We start from the raw sequence: 12630 nt of genomic DNA on the forward strand, positions 1-12630 counted from the left end.
CAGACTGAAGAGTCTCTGCCAGTAGCAGTGAGCAGTCACTGTGGGCTGGGCAGGGAACCAGACTGTTGCTTCCCTGGAGAAATTTCCTGAAATAACCATAATCACATGTGTCTGTAGTGTCGGCTGTCTGCTCACTGAAGGCCCATGATGAAAGTCCACCTGGCCTAGCTCCAGCCATAAGTCATCAAGCTTGGGCCAGCTGGGAGCAGTCCCCAAGAAGGTGTTAACTGGGGCTGGGAAAGCATGGATGTGTTCTGCCCTGGGCCTGCCTGCCTCTCCCCGTAAGAAGTGCCTGCGTGTCCCTCACACAGCCTGGTGGGATAACTAATGCATTGGCTATTGGGAATTCCGCTGCAGGGGAACTCTCAGGAGCCTGGAGAAGCTGGGCTCATAGCAGCACCAAATGGTTGTATGAGGAAATTAAACTCCATTTAGTCCTTTGTGAAGTCCTTCCTGGACTCTGGCATCTGGTTGCAGCTGCAATGCTTATGATCATGGCTGCGAATGGGGACATGACTTTAGGGATAAGGGTGAATCTGTGCAGGACATGCAGGACAAGGACATCAGCCACAGAGGGCAAAAATTAGAAATGCCTAGCACCACCACTGCGTTCTCACTGCTGACCCAGAGGTTACTGCCCCCAGAGCAGCAGCCTGCGTGAAAGCCAGGGGTATCGAGCATTCACTCAGTATCTATCTCCTTTGCTTTGCAGCACCTTGAGAATGACAAGAAAGATCATCAGTAACACCAGGGAGCGATGGAGGCAGCAAAATGTCAACAGCGCCTTTGCCAAGCTGAGGAAACTCATTCCCACGCACCCGCCAGACAAAAAACTGAGCAAGAATGAGACGCTCCGGTTAGCTATGAGATACATCAACTTCCTCGTCAAGGTCCTGGGAGAGCCAGGCCTGCAGCAGACGGCAGTGGCAGCACGGGGCAGCATCCTGGGGTTCTTCCAGCAAGCCCCACGCTTGCAAAGCATGGAGGAGCTGACACTGATTGAAAACTATGGTGTCTCCTCTCCTGGCATGAGCAGCAATATAGTAGAGTGTTGGTCAGAGACATCATCTCCCTAGCAGACAATGAGACATATGGTCTTGGTGTTAGTCTGATAGTCCCCCTCTTTTTACAAAATCTGTGGGTTGCTCCTCTATGTATTGTGATTATTTATTTATATTTATTACTGATTTATTTAGAATAGATTTTTATTTAATAGGAAAGAAAATCCTTGGTCAGCCAACAACCTGGAACACCAGAGAGAAAACTTGCAGCCCCTGGGAACTTGGAAGGACTCACTGCTGTCACAGCAGAGTCCAAGCCAGAAGGGCCTTCTGCCCTGATCTCCTCCATAAATCAGGCCATAGAAATTCATACAGTGTTTCTGGCAGGGACAGAGATTATTCTCCCATGCTATTTCAAGGAAACACTGCTGAGCTCAAGAATGATGACTGCACCACAAAATTTGTCCAAGACAGACATCTGGCCTCGGTAGTGAAAGATTTTGAGAGATGTGATATTTGCCACAGTCTTCCACGAGTGGTTCCAAGGGCTAATTGCACTCACTCTTGAGACTGTGAATCTTATTTCCAGCTTGATTCTTTTTTTTTGAAAATACAAGTCCTAGCCCTTGAACCTGGCTACATCTTTCTCCATCAGACTGGAGGGATACCTAGTGTCAGAGCAAAACACTATTAAACAAAATCAAACATTAGGTTAAAGCAAAAATGCCAATTTAAACTAAAAGAAGACATAGTCATAGATGAGTTTCAGTAGGTTCACAGTAAACCTCCTCTGTAGCAGTGACAGTGTTCATGTGAAGGAAGCTGGTCAGCTACGCTCCAGCTGCCTTAAAAGCCCGTCAAACAGGTTGGTGGCTAAACATCTTTGTTCTTCAACAGTTGTAGCAATGGGGGAGGTTCTGTTTTGGGAGGGAGGTCCCAGGAGAAAGGTCTCAATGATGCATTGTGAAAACTTTCATGGAAATGCCAGCGAGCAGTGCCCCCTCCTGTGCCAGGGTGGAGAAGCAGCTGGAGCATGTTTGGGCCTGGCAGAAGGTGCTGGGCATGCACCGCTGGTGCACCGCTGTGCCCCTTCGGCACAGGGCTGTGTGTCACGGGTCTTGGGCATTGAGTTCCTGAACCAGCCCCGCTTTTTCTGCCGCGGGAGGTAGAACCGAGCTGCACACATCCTTGCTGTCAACTCTAAGACCCTGGTGCTGTGACGCTTAGCTGCATGAAGTTGGATTGACGCCTGTGCCAGGCAGGGTACCAAGACCATGGACAAGACTAGGGGCATGCTGCCTGTGCAGCCAGCTGACTGCCTTTAAACTCCCCACTTTCCCCTGCTGTAGCTGAGGTTCCTCCATCTGGACACTATCCCAAATGGGCTGACGTAGCAAGGACAAAGAAATTGGTGTAAATGTCTTCCACTTGATTCAGTGGGTCAGTTCTTATAGGGAACGCCAACCACCATACTGTAGGTGTTCAGATGATAAACAGGGTGAAAAGAGGTTTCATGAAAGTGACCGTTGTGGCTTGTTGCCCACAGATCAATTTAATTTCCTGATTGAGTTATAACTCAGCACCAGTCCACCAAAGGTCTGGACTGCTCATGCAAGTTACAAAGCTGCCTAGAGCAACAGAAAAAATGACACCAGGTTTAAGTAGAACTGCTTCCTGATCATATCCTGCTCCCACTGACATTTTCGATTTCCATGTGGACCAAGGTGCATGTCAATGCTTAGAAAAGACAACTGTTCACCACTGGTGAAGAAATGGAGCTCCGATGTGCCAAGGTATGTCCCTGGGCTGTTTCTGTTTATTCGTGAGACAATGAGCTGCCTTCAGGAAGCAGAGGTAGGGTTTGTGCACGTAACACGTGCAGCCCTTCTGCATGAGGGGATTTGGCACCCAAAGCTGAGCTGCCTTTTAAAGCCGCACCAACCACCAGGTGCACCAAAGAAGCCAGGGCTGGCTCCTGCTAAGCGTGTATTGGGTTGTCCTGTGCACTGGCAAAGACCAAGGCCTGACAGGAACACAGCTCACCCCGACCAGGGCTGGTGCTGTAAGGTCCAGGTGTCCCAGTGGCCAGATTTTGACCAAAAGAAAAAAAAAAAACCTCTGAAAGGGTTCATTTTGTTTCTGAACACTGCTAATCTTCGGTTTGCTTATCCCTGCATTTCTGAGCAGTCAGGGCTGAAGACTGCACTGGAGAGCAGCTGAGTGGAAACACGCTAAGAGTCTTTTGCCTGGTTCGTGAAATCAGTACTGCTGTCTCCCCGCCTCTGCCCACTTTAATGTTACCTAATGGAGTCACAGCTTCTTCTGCACAGCGCCTCAAAGGTAATGAGCCAAGTCCTCCTCCTAGCTTTCTGTTGACTTGCTGGGAGTTACAGCAGGTTAAATTAGTCCAAGTAAATCAGAGCACTTATTGGCGAGGTGTGGTGGTGCTATTTAGTCTATCAATCAGCCACTTGCTATCCTAGAAAACACACATCACCAAGGCAAGCCAAAACATCTTGTGGGCAGAGTTATTGTCCAGGGAAGGGGAAAGAAAACCTGGCAGTTTTGTAATGTAACATGCTGGTTATATTTTCTATCCTGAAAAGCTTCCCTTCTTGTTATTGCTTTGGTTCATGTCAGCACTTGTTCTCCCTTCCATTTAGGAGCCCCCTACAGCATGCATTTCACTAGATCTATCTACCAAAGATTTTTTTTTTTTGTCAAGTTTCTTCTTCGTGTTTTGTGGATTTCTTATCTGTATGATCATGAACAAATACGGTGTAACTGATCACATTTTGTGGTATACGATGTTATTTAACGTCTAATATATTCCAAATAAATTATTTAAGAAATTAAACTTTGTCTTTTTAAACTTCTCTACGATTTCATTTTACATTTGCATACCACTTGGTAGAGGATACCAAAAACATTTCAATGTAATTTCCAGTAGAGGATCATTCTACTGTTCAGCACTTACGCAAGAGTCTTGATGTTAGAAACAACATTATCAGATGATGAAGAATGACGGGAATTCTTTATTTGTTAAGATTTCTTACACTTTTTGGTTGAACTGCATTTCAGTCTACATGCTAAGAAGATTTTGACCAGCTCTTGAAAAAGACAGATAAATAAAATTTCATTGTGCAACACTGTTGTGTTTGTCTTCCAAATATTCACAATCCAAAAGATTTTAACCAACTCCATTTTAAAAAGCAGAAGTCACCCGAAAAAATTAATTTGGAATCTGATTTGAGTCTATTGTTATCTGGAGATGTTCAGATAGGCACAACCTACAAATTTGGTCTGGAATCCAGGTTCAGATATAAAAACTCATCCAAAGTTGAGGGGAGCTTAGGATGTAAAGCTGCTCTTTCTGGCTAACACCTGGTGGGAACAACCTAATCCCCAATTGAATATGAGGCTGGGAGAGAGAGAGGAAGCACTGGGATGACAGATGCAGAAATTGTGAGGACAAGATGTGAAATCACTGGGACACAGGGCCAGTTTCAGTTTCATGCTTAACTGGATGTCTCCCAGCCCTGACACTGCTCTATGATACACCAAGGGAGGGATTTCTGCACAGTATGTGCCTGAGAAAGGTATTGTCTTAAGAGATTATATATAAAAGTCATGAAATCAGCAAATGTGAGGTTCAAAGTATGTATTTATACTAAGGACGGCAATGCCACCGTAGAGAGGACCCTCTGCTTACAGCAGGTAATGCTGAAGCAGTTGGAATGCTCAGGGTCATGTGGCAGTGCCTCCTCTGGAAGCGGGCATAGCCATGTTAACATGGTGCTGTGCTGTGAGATAATGGGACCTGTGGCATGGAGATGTACCAAGTCATTTGGAGCTGGCTGAAAATGTCTCACATATGTGAGACTGCTGTCTCACATATGTCTCACTGTTTGCAGCAGTGGCAAAACCTCACTATAAATGACAAAAATGTCCCTAGTTTTAAGGCCCCTACTGAGTCTCCTAGTTGTAACTAGCAGTGCTAAACAGAGTTTTGTGAATAGCACTTTTTTTTCCTTTTATAATTTTTTTGGTGATGATATGGCTGTCAATATTGCAAAGAAGGCAAGCTAAGGTGGTATCTTCTAGAAGCGTGTAGAAGATACCACAGAAGGCATGACGCAAAGTTAAAAAAGTCATGGCTTCCCCCAACCCACGGTACTCCTAACCTGCACAGAGGGTGTGAGGTGTCCTCTCATGTCTTTGTGATGCAGAAATCCCAGTGAGACATTCCTTTACTTGGAATTTCCTACAGGATCAGCAGAAGAATATAGCTCCACATTTCAGGTCAAATGAGGATTACTTTCTTCAGAAGGTGGGTGCTAGGAGACAAGTGCCACTCTTCAGCTATCACAGAACCTAAGAGAACTGATGCCAGGAGAGGTGCAATGTACACTGTCCTTAAAAGTAACCCACGCATCACCAGTAAGAAGCCTGCTGTGCAGACTGCTGTTCATCATGTCCAGTTTCTCAGCATCTCCTTTGCGGCTATCGAGTGTAATTGAAGTTGGATATTTGGGTTGGGTAAGAAAAGAAATAGATTGCAACTGTGTCTTGCAAGGAAGCTGTAGTCTTGTGCGTGAACCCTAGTGATGGCCAGCCTGTGGTTAGAGGAGGGGCAGGTCTGCAATCGGGGTTTTGGCCCGAGATTCAGTGGATTCAAGTCCTGGCTGATGTGAACACACTGCGCCTAACGCTGGACATTGCACAGCAAAATCCTAGAACTGCATGATGCCTTGTTTTTTCTGGAGTGTTGCCCATGCCAAGGAAGACTTTGTGATGACGCATGTATTCAGCAGCTTTGTTAGTTAGGTACTGAGTCTAAATCAGGGAGGAGGAGGGTACAATGACCATAGCAGAGGGAGACTCACGGGATTCCTGAGCCAGCCAAATAAAATGGGAAGACAGAGTTGTTTTAGGACACTAAGATCCATCCTAGCATCTTGCTCTGAACAAGAAGTGGAAACTGCAGGACCAATGTGTTTCAGAGGTATACGATTCATGAACCATTTAGTAATTTATCTTCTAGTATCTAACTCCCTCCCACAAATTTCTTCCTGCTAGGGAATGATATGCAGTGACCATGGCTAAAGTAGCATGAGCAAGGCAGATCTGACTTTTGTTTTTTGAAGGCTGGGTGATGAAAGGAAGTGGAGAGAATGGACGACTTAACTACTGACCTGTGGGGCAGGGGTCACTTGGGAGCCAGTCTTAAATCTAAAGGTCATCGACAAAGTGACAGAGTCTAAATCCGTCACTTTTCAGGGGTGTAATTGTATTTTTAATACAGCAGATGCTGAGAGAATCAGCAGGGAAAAGGTGGGTGGAGGAAGGAGCTCAAATAAGTATTTGGGTTACAGAAGGTAGAGATTGCCCTGTATCTATTTGATACATGTATTTGGTTGAATTTATTCATTATTGTTCTGTCCGTAAGCCAGGGGTAGCATTTTCATTGCCCTCTAACTTGGTCCACCTTTTCTCTGTAAGAAAAAGGGTTAGTGGCAACCCATTGTATTCTCTCTCTACCCCCTTCCCATGTGTGCAAACAAATGCACATCCCATCCCTCCATGGTTTCTTTCACTGTCACGGATTGCAAACCCAACAGTGCACAACTGAGGACCCTGCGATAAGCCTCTTTTGGGAGCATCTTTTGGAAAAGGGACCCCCCAGGTACTGAGAGCCAAAAAAAGAGGCAAAGAGCAACCAACCTTTCTGTGGGTACATCTCCCCTGCTGAGCGTCAATGCCACAAAATAGCACAGAAGTGGCTCAGGATGAATGGCGGAAAGAAGTCAGCGAGACTCCTGTGCATCTCAGCATGGGCTGCATTGGGCCTCAGACAAAGCCTCCAACTTTTATGCTGGCAAGCAATGCAGAGAGGTATTCACAAGCACAGGGCAGGAGAGGTTTCCCATGTGCCCACTTTTCTGTCCCATTACAGCTGGCTGGGGGCACAGTGGACAACACCGAATATCTTAGACCTGGAGAAGATCCCTCACTTTCTTTGAAATTCCCTATTCTGCACCTTGAAAGACAGACTCTTTTCTTAGGTAGCCTAAAACCTTAATGGAAAGCTAATGATGGCGCACAGTCAGCAAGTCTCCAGGGAGGTGTTCTGCCTCCAATCCTGGGTGTAGACAATATTTAACATTGATTTTTCTCTTGGTGACTGTACTTGGCAAACCCTGGTAGACAGCAGTGCTCAGTCCTGGAGCTGAGAAAGGCTAAGAGCAGCCAATATTAAATCTCCCTCCAAATCACAGCAGAATTACTGTGCTCTGATACATAGATGTACAACCAGCCAAAACATAACCTATAGATTCCCCCAACTAAAGACTACACAGTATTAAATTCAAGCTTTAAAAAGCTTTACACTTACTGGAAAGACCTGAAGACTCTCAAGGGGAAACTACGTGCCTAAAAGCACCTTCAGTGGAGCCTAGTAGACCTAGCTGACCACAGAAGCTCAGGCCAGCTGACTGTGACCTGAAGTGTTTTACTCCCTGTAGGTTAAAAGGTGTTTCAGACGGAATTATCTGGCTCTGCTAAGAGGCTCTGCAGTGATCTCTACGGGACTGAATGGCAAAAAGTCGGTTGCCAGTTGAATGTTCCCAACAGAGCGAGTGAGCCTGGCAGGTTGGACGTGCCAAAAGTGTTCCGTGCTGGCACAGCCCGCTTGGGTGGGAAATGTTCCCACCACTTGAATGGGAACTGAAATAACTCAATGCTGAAGGGAGCTGCCCGCTCTGGCTCTTTCTCCTGAGCTACGCTGCAAACGTTTTCCCTAAATTTTCAGGCACAGAAGAGTGGCCAGCTGCTGTCTGGTGAACATGCCAGCCACTGTGTTTGGCACAGGACAGCCCAGTCTCAAAGGCCACATTTCTGCATAGACATCTGGAATGCTGTTCCCCAGCTCTCAGATTTGGAAGCGAGGGGAGAAATTCATGGCAGGTAACTTCAGCAGCATAATTTTACCTGTCGATTTTGAACTGAATAGCTGAGCAGATTAGAAAACATATATATACGTCTGTCTCTCTGTCTTCGTGTCTTTTATCTATCTATCTATCTTACCCTTAATCATCTCCTTGAAGTCCATGTTGAAGTTCACTTAAGGTCACATGCAAAAGGAAACTCACAAATTTTGCCTTTAAAATCGGAATTTTTTTTTTCAGACTAAGGAAAAATTAAAATGACAAGAATGAAAACAAGACAAATTGTCAGTGAAAGCGGAAGAAAGTGTGTAGGATGGTTCTTTCATGTCTGACATACCTGGATGGACACTACGCTTGTTGTAGGGGGGTAAACTTCTTCTGTGTTACTTCTCTACATATCATCTACAGAAAACAGAACAATACCACCTTGTTTCTGTTACATCTAACAAGTCAGTCAAACTGCCAGTTAGGTAATTCTGAAAGCCCTAATATAGTGGCTCCTATTAATTTCAAACATTTCCCAAGGCTGCTGAACCAATATAGATAAACATTGATTATATGTTTTTGATTATCTAAATATGTTTTATATTTCCCTTAACAATATAATTCTAAATTAATTCCTTATTTCTAAAGTCAAAGAAATGAAAATGTTGTTAAAATAATAGTAAAAAAAAGTTTCTTTGCTTTTTATCATAACCTCATCAGTTAAATACTTTCAGCAGTTCTCTGCCATGTGCTGTTAAGGTAAATCAAACGGAAGACAGAATCTCTTCTTGAAAACTGCAGGTTCAAGTTAGCCAGGAGCTCGTCATAAATAGTGCCTCAAAGCTTGACTTATCCTGACATTTATGTTTGCTTTTATCCTGTCTCTGTGAAGTACTGAAAAAGTCTAGGGCTAAGGTTGTCAGGAAGACTCTTCATCCTGAGGGCTCAACTTAAAACATTTTAGGGTTGTCATGACTGCTTTTTGGGATGCTTTTCTTGTAATCTCTGTCCATGCATGCTTTTAGATACCTCCAAAAGATGATGGTAACTGGTCAGGGAATTCAGCTGGAAGAGCTGGCAGTGTGGAAGCAGCCTTGGAAGGTATCTGAAGACTTTTTTAAAAACAGGCACCTTCAAGTAATTTCATGTCATGCTCCTGAATACATTCCTCTCCCCTCTCCCGTCCCGTCCCGTCCCGTCCCATCCCGTCTCCTCTCCTCTCCTCTCCTCTCCTCTCCTCTCCTCTCCTCTCCTCTCCTCTCCTCTCCTCTCCTCTCCTCTCCTCTCCCCTCCCCTCCCCTCCTCTCCTCTCCATCCCAGCTCTCCTGTCATCCTTTCTCTGCCTCCTTACCCTCCCCCCAATTAATTCCTATGCTTTAATACCATCTAAGAGTCCTTAGTGAGAAGAGGATCTGCTTTCTATGCAGGTGCAAGTTTTCAGCACCACAGCACAACAGCAATACCACCCCCTTCTGCCCTCCTCAGGGCTTCTCTTTGTGAACCACTTTTTCTTTTTCTTCCTTTTCAGCTCCATGCTGAACAAGCCCATGCAGCTAATCTGATTATGCTAATTTGTACTTCATGAACCCAAAGACTGTAAGGGGATCTGCAGAGGGTGAGCTGGGCTGGGGACAAGGGTGGTGAGGACAGGAGAGAGGGTATGGGGGCAGGGGGGGACAGACAATGGGTTCAAGTCAGTTAACAAAAAAAGCCCTCTGTATTGCCAAACAAAGCACACTCCGGGTAACCCCTTGCTGCTCTTGACAATTTAGAGTGTCCCAAACTGGCCTGCGCTACTGAGCAGATAAGGGAGCATGCAGAATATACAATGAAGGGGCACAATGCGAAGTCTGTTTCCTGTTGAACATTGCTTTTCTTTCTCCTTAACTAATCCTTCCCAGAATCTAGTAGTTGAAGTATGGTCCACGAATTGTTCGTCGGGTGGTAGCTATGGCACTAGACAGCTTCTGAGCACATACAACCTCATCTGTCCAGCTAGACTGATGCTGCACTTGAAATTTATTGAATACTGGGCAGTGACTTTGCAGACACACACTCACAACTCTAAATACGGACCCCCCTCTGCAGGAGCTGACAGTGTCCCCAACCTGGTTTTACCAACATTTGCTACAGCTGGAATTGGTCAGGAAACAGTCCTGAGAGGAAACACATGAAGGAAAAAACTGTTTTCAAGATTAAAGCAACCCTATGGTAGAGTTTTGGCAATCACAGAATTGTTTGCATTGGCAGGGACCTGCTGGGATCATCTGGTCCAACCTCCCTGCTCAAGCCATGTCACATAGAGCTGGCTGCCCAGGACTGTGCCCAGTCAAATTTTGAATACCTCCACAAGCAGAGAGTCCACAATCTCTCTGGGAAAACCCATTCCCATGTTTGACTATCCTCATATTAGCAAAGTTTTTTCTTGTGTTCAGATGGATTTTCATGTTTTTTAATTTGTGTTCATTGCCTCTTGTGCGGTCAGTAGGCATCATTAAGTCTGGCTCCCTATACGTCATTGCCTCACAACACATATTGACGCACATTGAGAAGCTTCCCTTCAACAACCTCTTTTCTAGGCTGAACAGTCCCATCTCTCTCAGCCTCTTCTTCTGTGAAAGATGTTCCAGTCCCTTAATCATCCCTTGTGGCCCTCCACTGGACTTGCTCCAGTAAGTCCATGTCTCTCTTGTACTGGGAAGCCCAGAACTGCACACAGCACTCCAGATGTGGCCTCACCAGTGCTCAAGAGAGGGGACAGATCACCTCCTTTGACCTGCTTGCAGGACCCTGGTTGTTCCTCAGGATACTGGTATCGGCGCAGGATCAAGACTGAGTGTTGGTCTGAGCTGGTTCCAAGGATGGTGTGGATGGTGTGAGCGAGCACAACTCTACCACTGCCTCTGCGGAGTATATTTGTCACAAACCAGAATTATATTTTGTCTTTCGAACTGGCAATCATTGGAGGGAGGCACCTTGTTTCCACACATAATAAAAGCACTGCCTACACGTACATGCCTGCAGAGATGACAAGAGAGAGAATGGGGCATTACACCGCTTCCAGAAAGAGATGGGCCTGTACTTGCTGTCCCTAAAACTCTGGTGGACATTGTTTACTGGCCAAAGGCATACGGGGGAATATTAACTGTTTCCTCAATGTTCATTTTTTGTTCTGTGCTCCTTTCGGGCAGAAATTCAGAAGGTTAGTTTCTGAATTCCTGCCTGTGGTGAAGAGAAATCATTTGCTATTGAGAAGGAAAAGGGGAGATGGAAGGAAGACATTTGCTCTGCACTCCACCTTAAATAGCACGGCTCCCCTTTCTCATGCAGAGCAGACTATTTGTTCAGTCCTGCAGCCCTAAGCAGAATATTTCAGGACACCATTTTATGAAAGCAAATGGACGAGGAAAAATGACTGTCTTAAAGCTGTCATCTCAGGTCCAGTCTCAGGTTCAGCTGTATTTGCATTATGTTTCAGAGAGGGGATTACACGTAGTTTATTTGATAAGGTAGAAAATATGCAGTATCCAGCCAGCATTGCTCTTCTATATCCGAGATCTTACTTGCTGAATGTGTAGTGCATTACAATGTATATATCAGTATTTGACAAAACTAACTCTAAATAACACTGTGAGTGGAGCGACTAAGCAAAGGAGCAGAAAAAATATCAGAAACGTAAGATTAACAGGTTAAATTCAAATATAAAGAGTATGCTTTCTGAAATTACCACATGCTGATTGGAGCCTCTATGTTCATAATATGCATGGAAATGTCCCTTGCTTTTCTTTTTTTCCTGGGAAGAAGGGGAGCTTATCAGATGTGAGCCAAACCAAACTGCATTTTTATGAACTGTGTTATATTATACATAATACATCTGATTAAACAAATAGCTTGAAATCTGAGACAATCAGTAACCCCAGATCCTATGCTCCCTGGAGGCCAGATTCTTGAAGGTATTGGAACACCTAAAATCCACTGATATCATCTAATGAACTTTAAAGACCTGGGCTTTTGCCCTACTGATACATCTAACAGAGAAAAGTCAGTGCATGCAGCAGGACTTACTGCACAGCAGTAGTTTGAGGCATGGTGATTTGTATTGTATGAGGTCTTACTGTACCCTTTTCTTCCCTTCTACAGCAGGTCTTGGGTGAGATCAGACTGGCGAGGATTTGACAGAGGAGAAAAACAGAGTAAGTAGCATAATCTAGAGAGATCTTGCTCTGTTGCCTTGTCTTTCTCCTGACCTGGTGGATGACCTTGCCCAGACCACTGCTTTTCCTAACTTTTTGTTTACAGAGAGAGTGAGTTATACTAAGCAAGGATGTTTCTCTTGCTGTGTATATATAGGGAGTTTAATGCAATGAGCTTTGGCCTAATTTGAAATTCCTAAGTAATATTGTGACATATATTACTAATACAGTATGTTACAGTAACAAGAATATATAAGGAATGTATTGCCAACCATTATGGGCAATAACCTTGAAACTAGCCAGCAGAGATTATTAATGACATGGATTTTTCCAGAAAAAAACCTGAGAAGTTGGTTGAAGTAGGCCTACAACTTTCAGACCCAGAACAGACTCTCATGCAGATAGAGGGGGACTGGCCAATTAACTACAATGACAGTCGTGTAGAGATGAAAGGTATACAAGGTGTATTGAGCACACACTCTTGGGAATCATGTATGTAATGAG

At 44.8% G+C, this 12630-nt stretch overlaps 1 protein-coding gene across 1 annotated transcript; it reads left to right on the forward strand.

Annotated features, from left to right (window-relative positions):
* Positions 1 to 722: 722 nt before the first annotated feature.
* Positions 723 to 1076, forward strand: TAL2 (TAL bHLH transcription factor 2). Its single transcript, XM_075138156.1, has one exon. The coding sequence runs from the start codon at positions 723 to 725 to the stop codon at positions 1074 to 1076; it is 354 nt and encodes a 117-aa protein (XP_074994257.1).
* Positions 1077 to 12630: the final 11554 nt, after the last annotated feature.

The sequence above is a fragment of the Calonectris borealis genome, chromosome Z (assembly GCF_964195595.1).
Source record: "Calonectris borealis chromosome Z, bCalBor7.hap1.2, whole genome shotgun sequence".
In the NCBI taxonomy this organism is placed as follows: domain Eukaryota; kingdom Metazoa; phylum Chordata; class Aves; order Procellariiformes; family Procellariidae; genus Calonectris; species Calonectris borealis.

Coding starts and splice junctions, on each gene's coding strand:
- TAL2 (XM_075138156.1), top strand. CDS start 723: ATGACAAGAAAGATCATCAGTAACACCAGGGAGCGATGGAGGCAGCAA.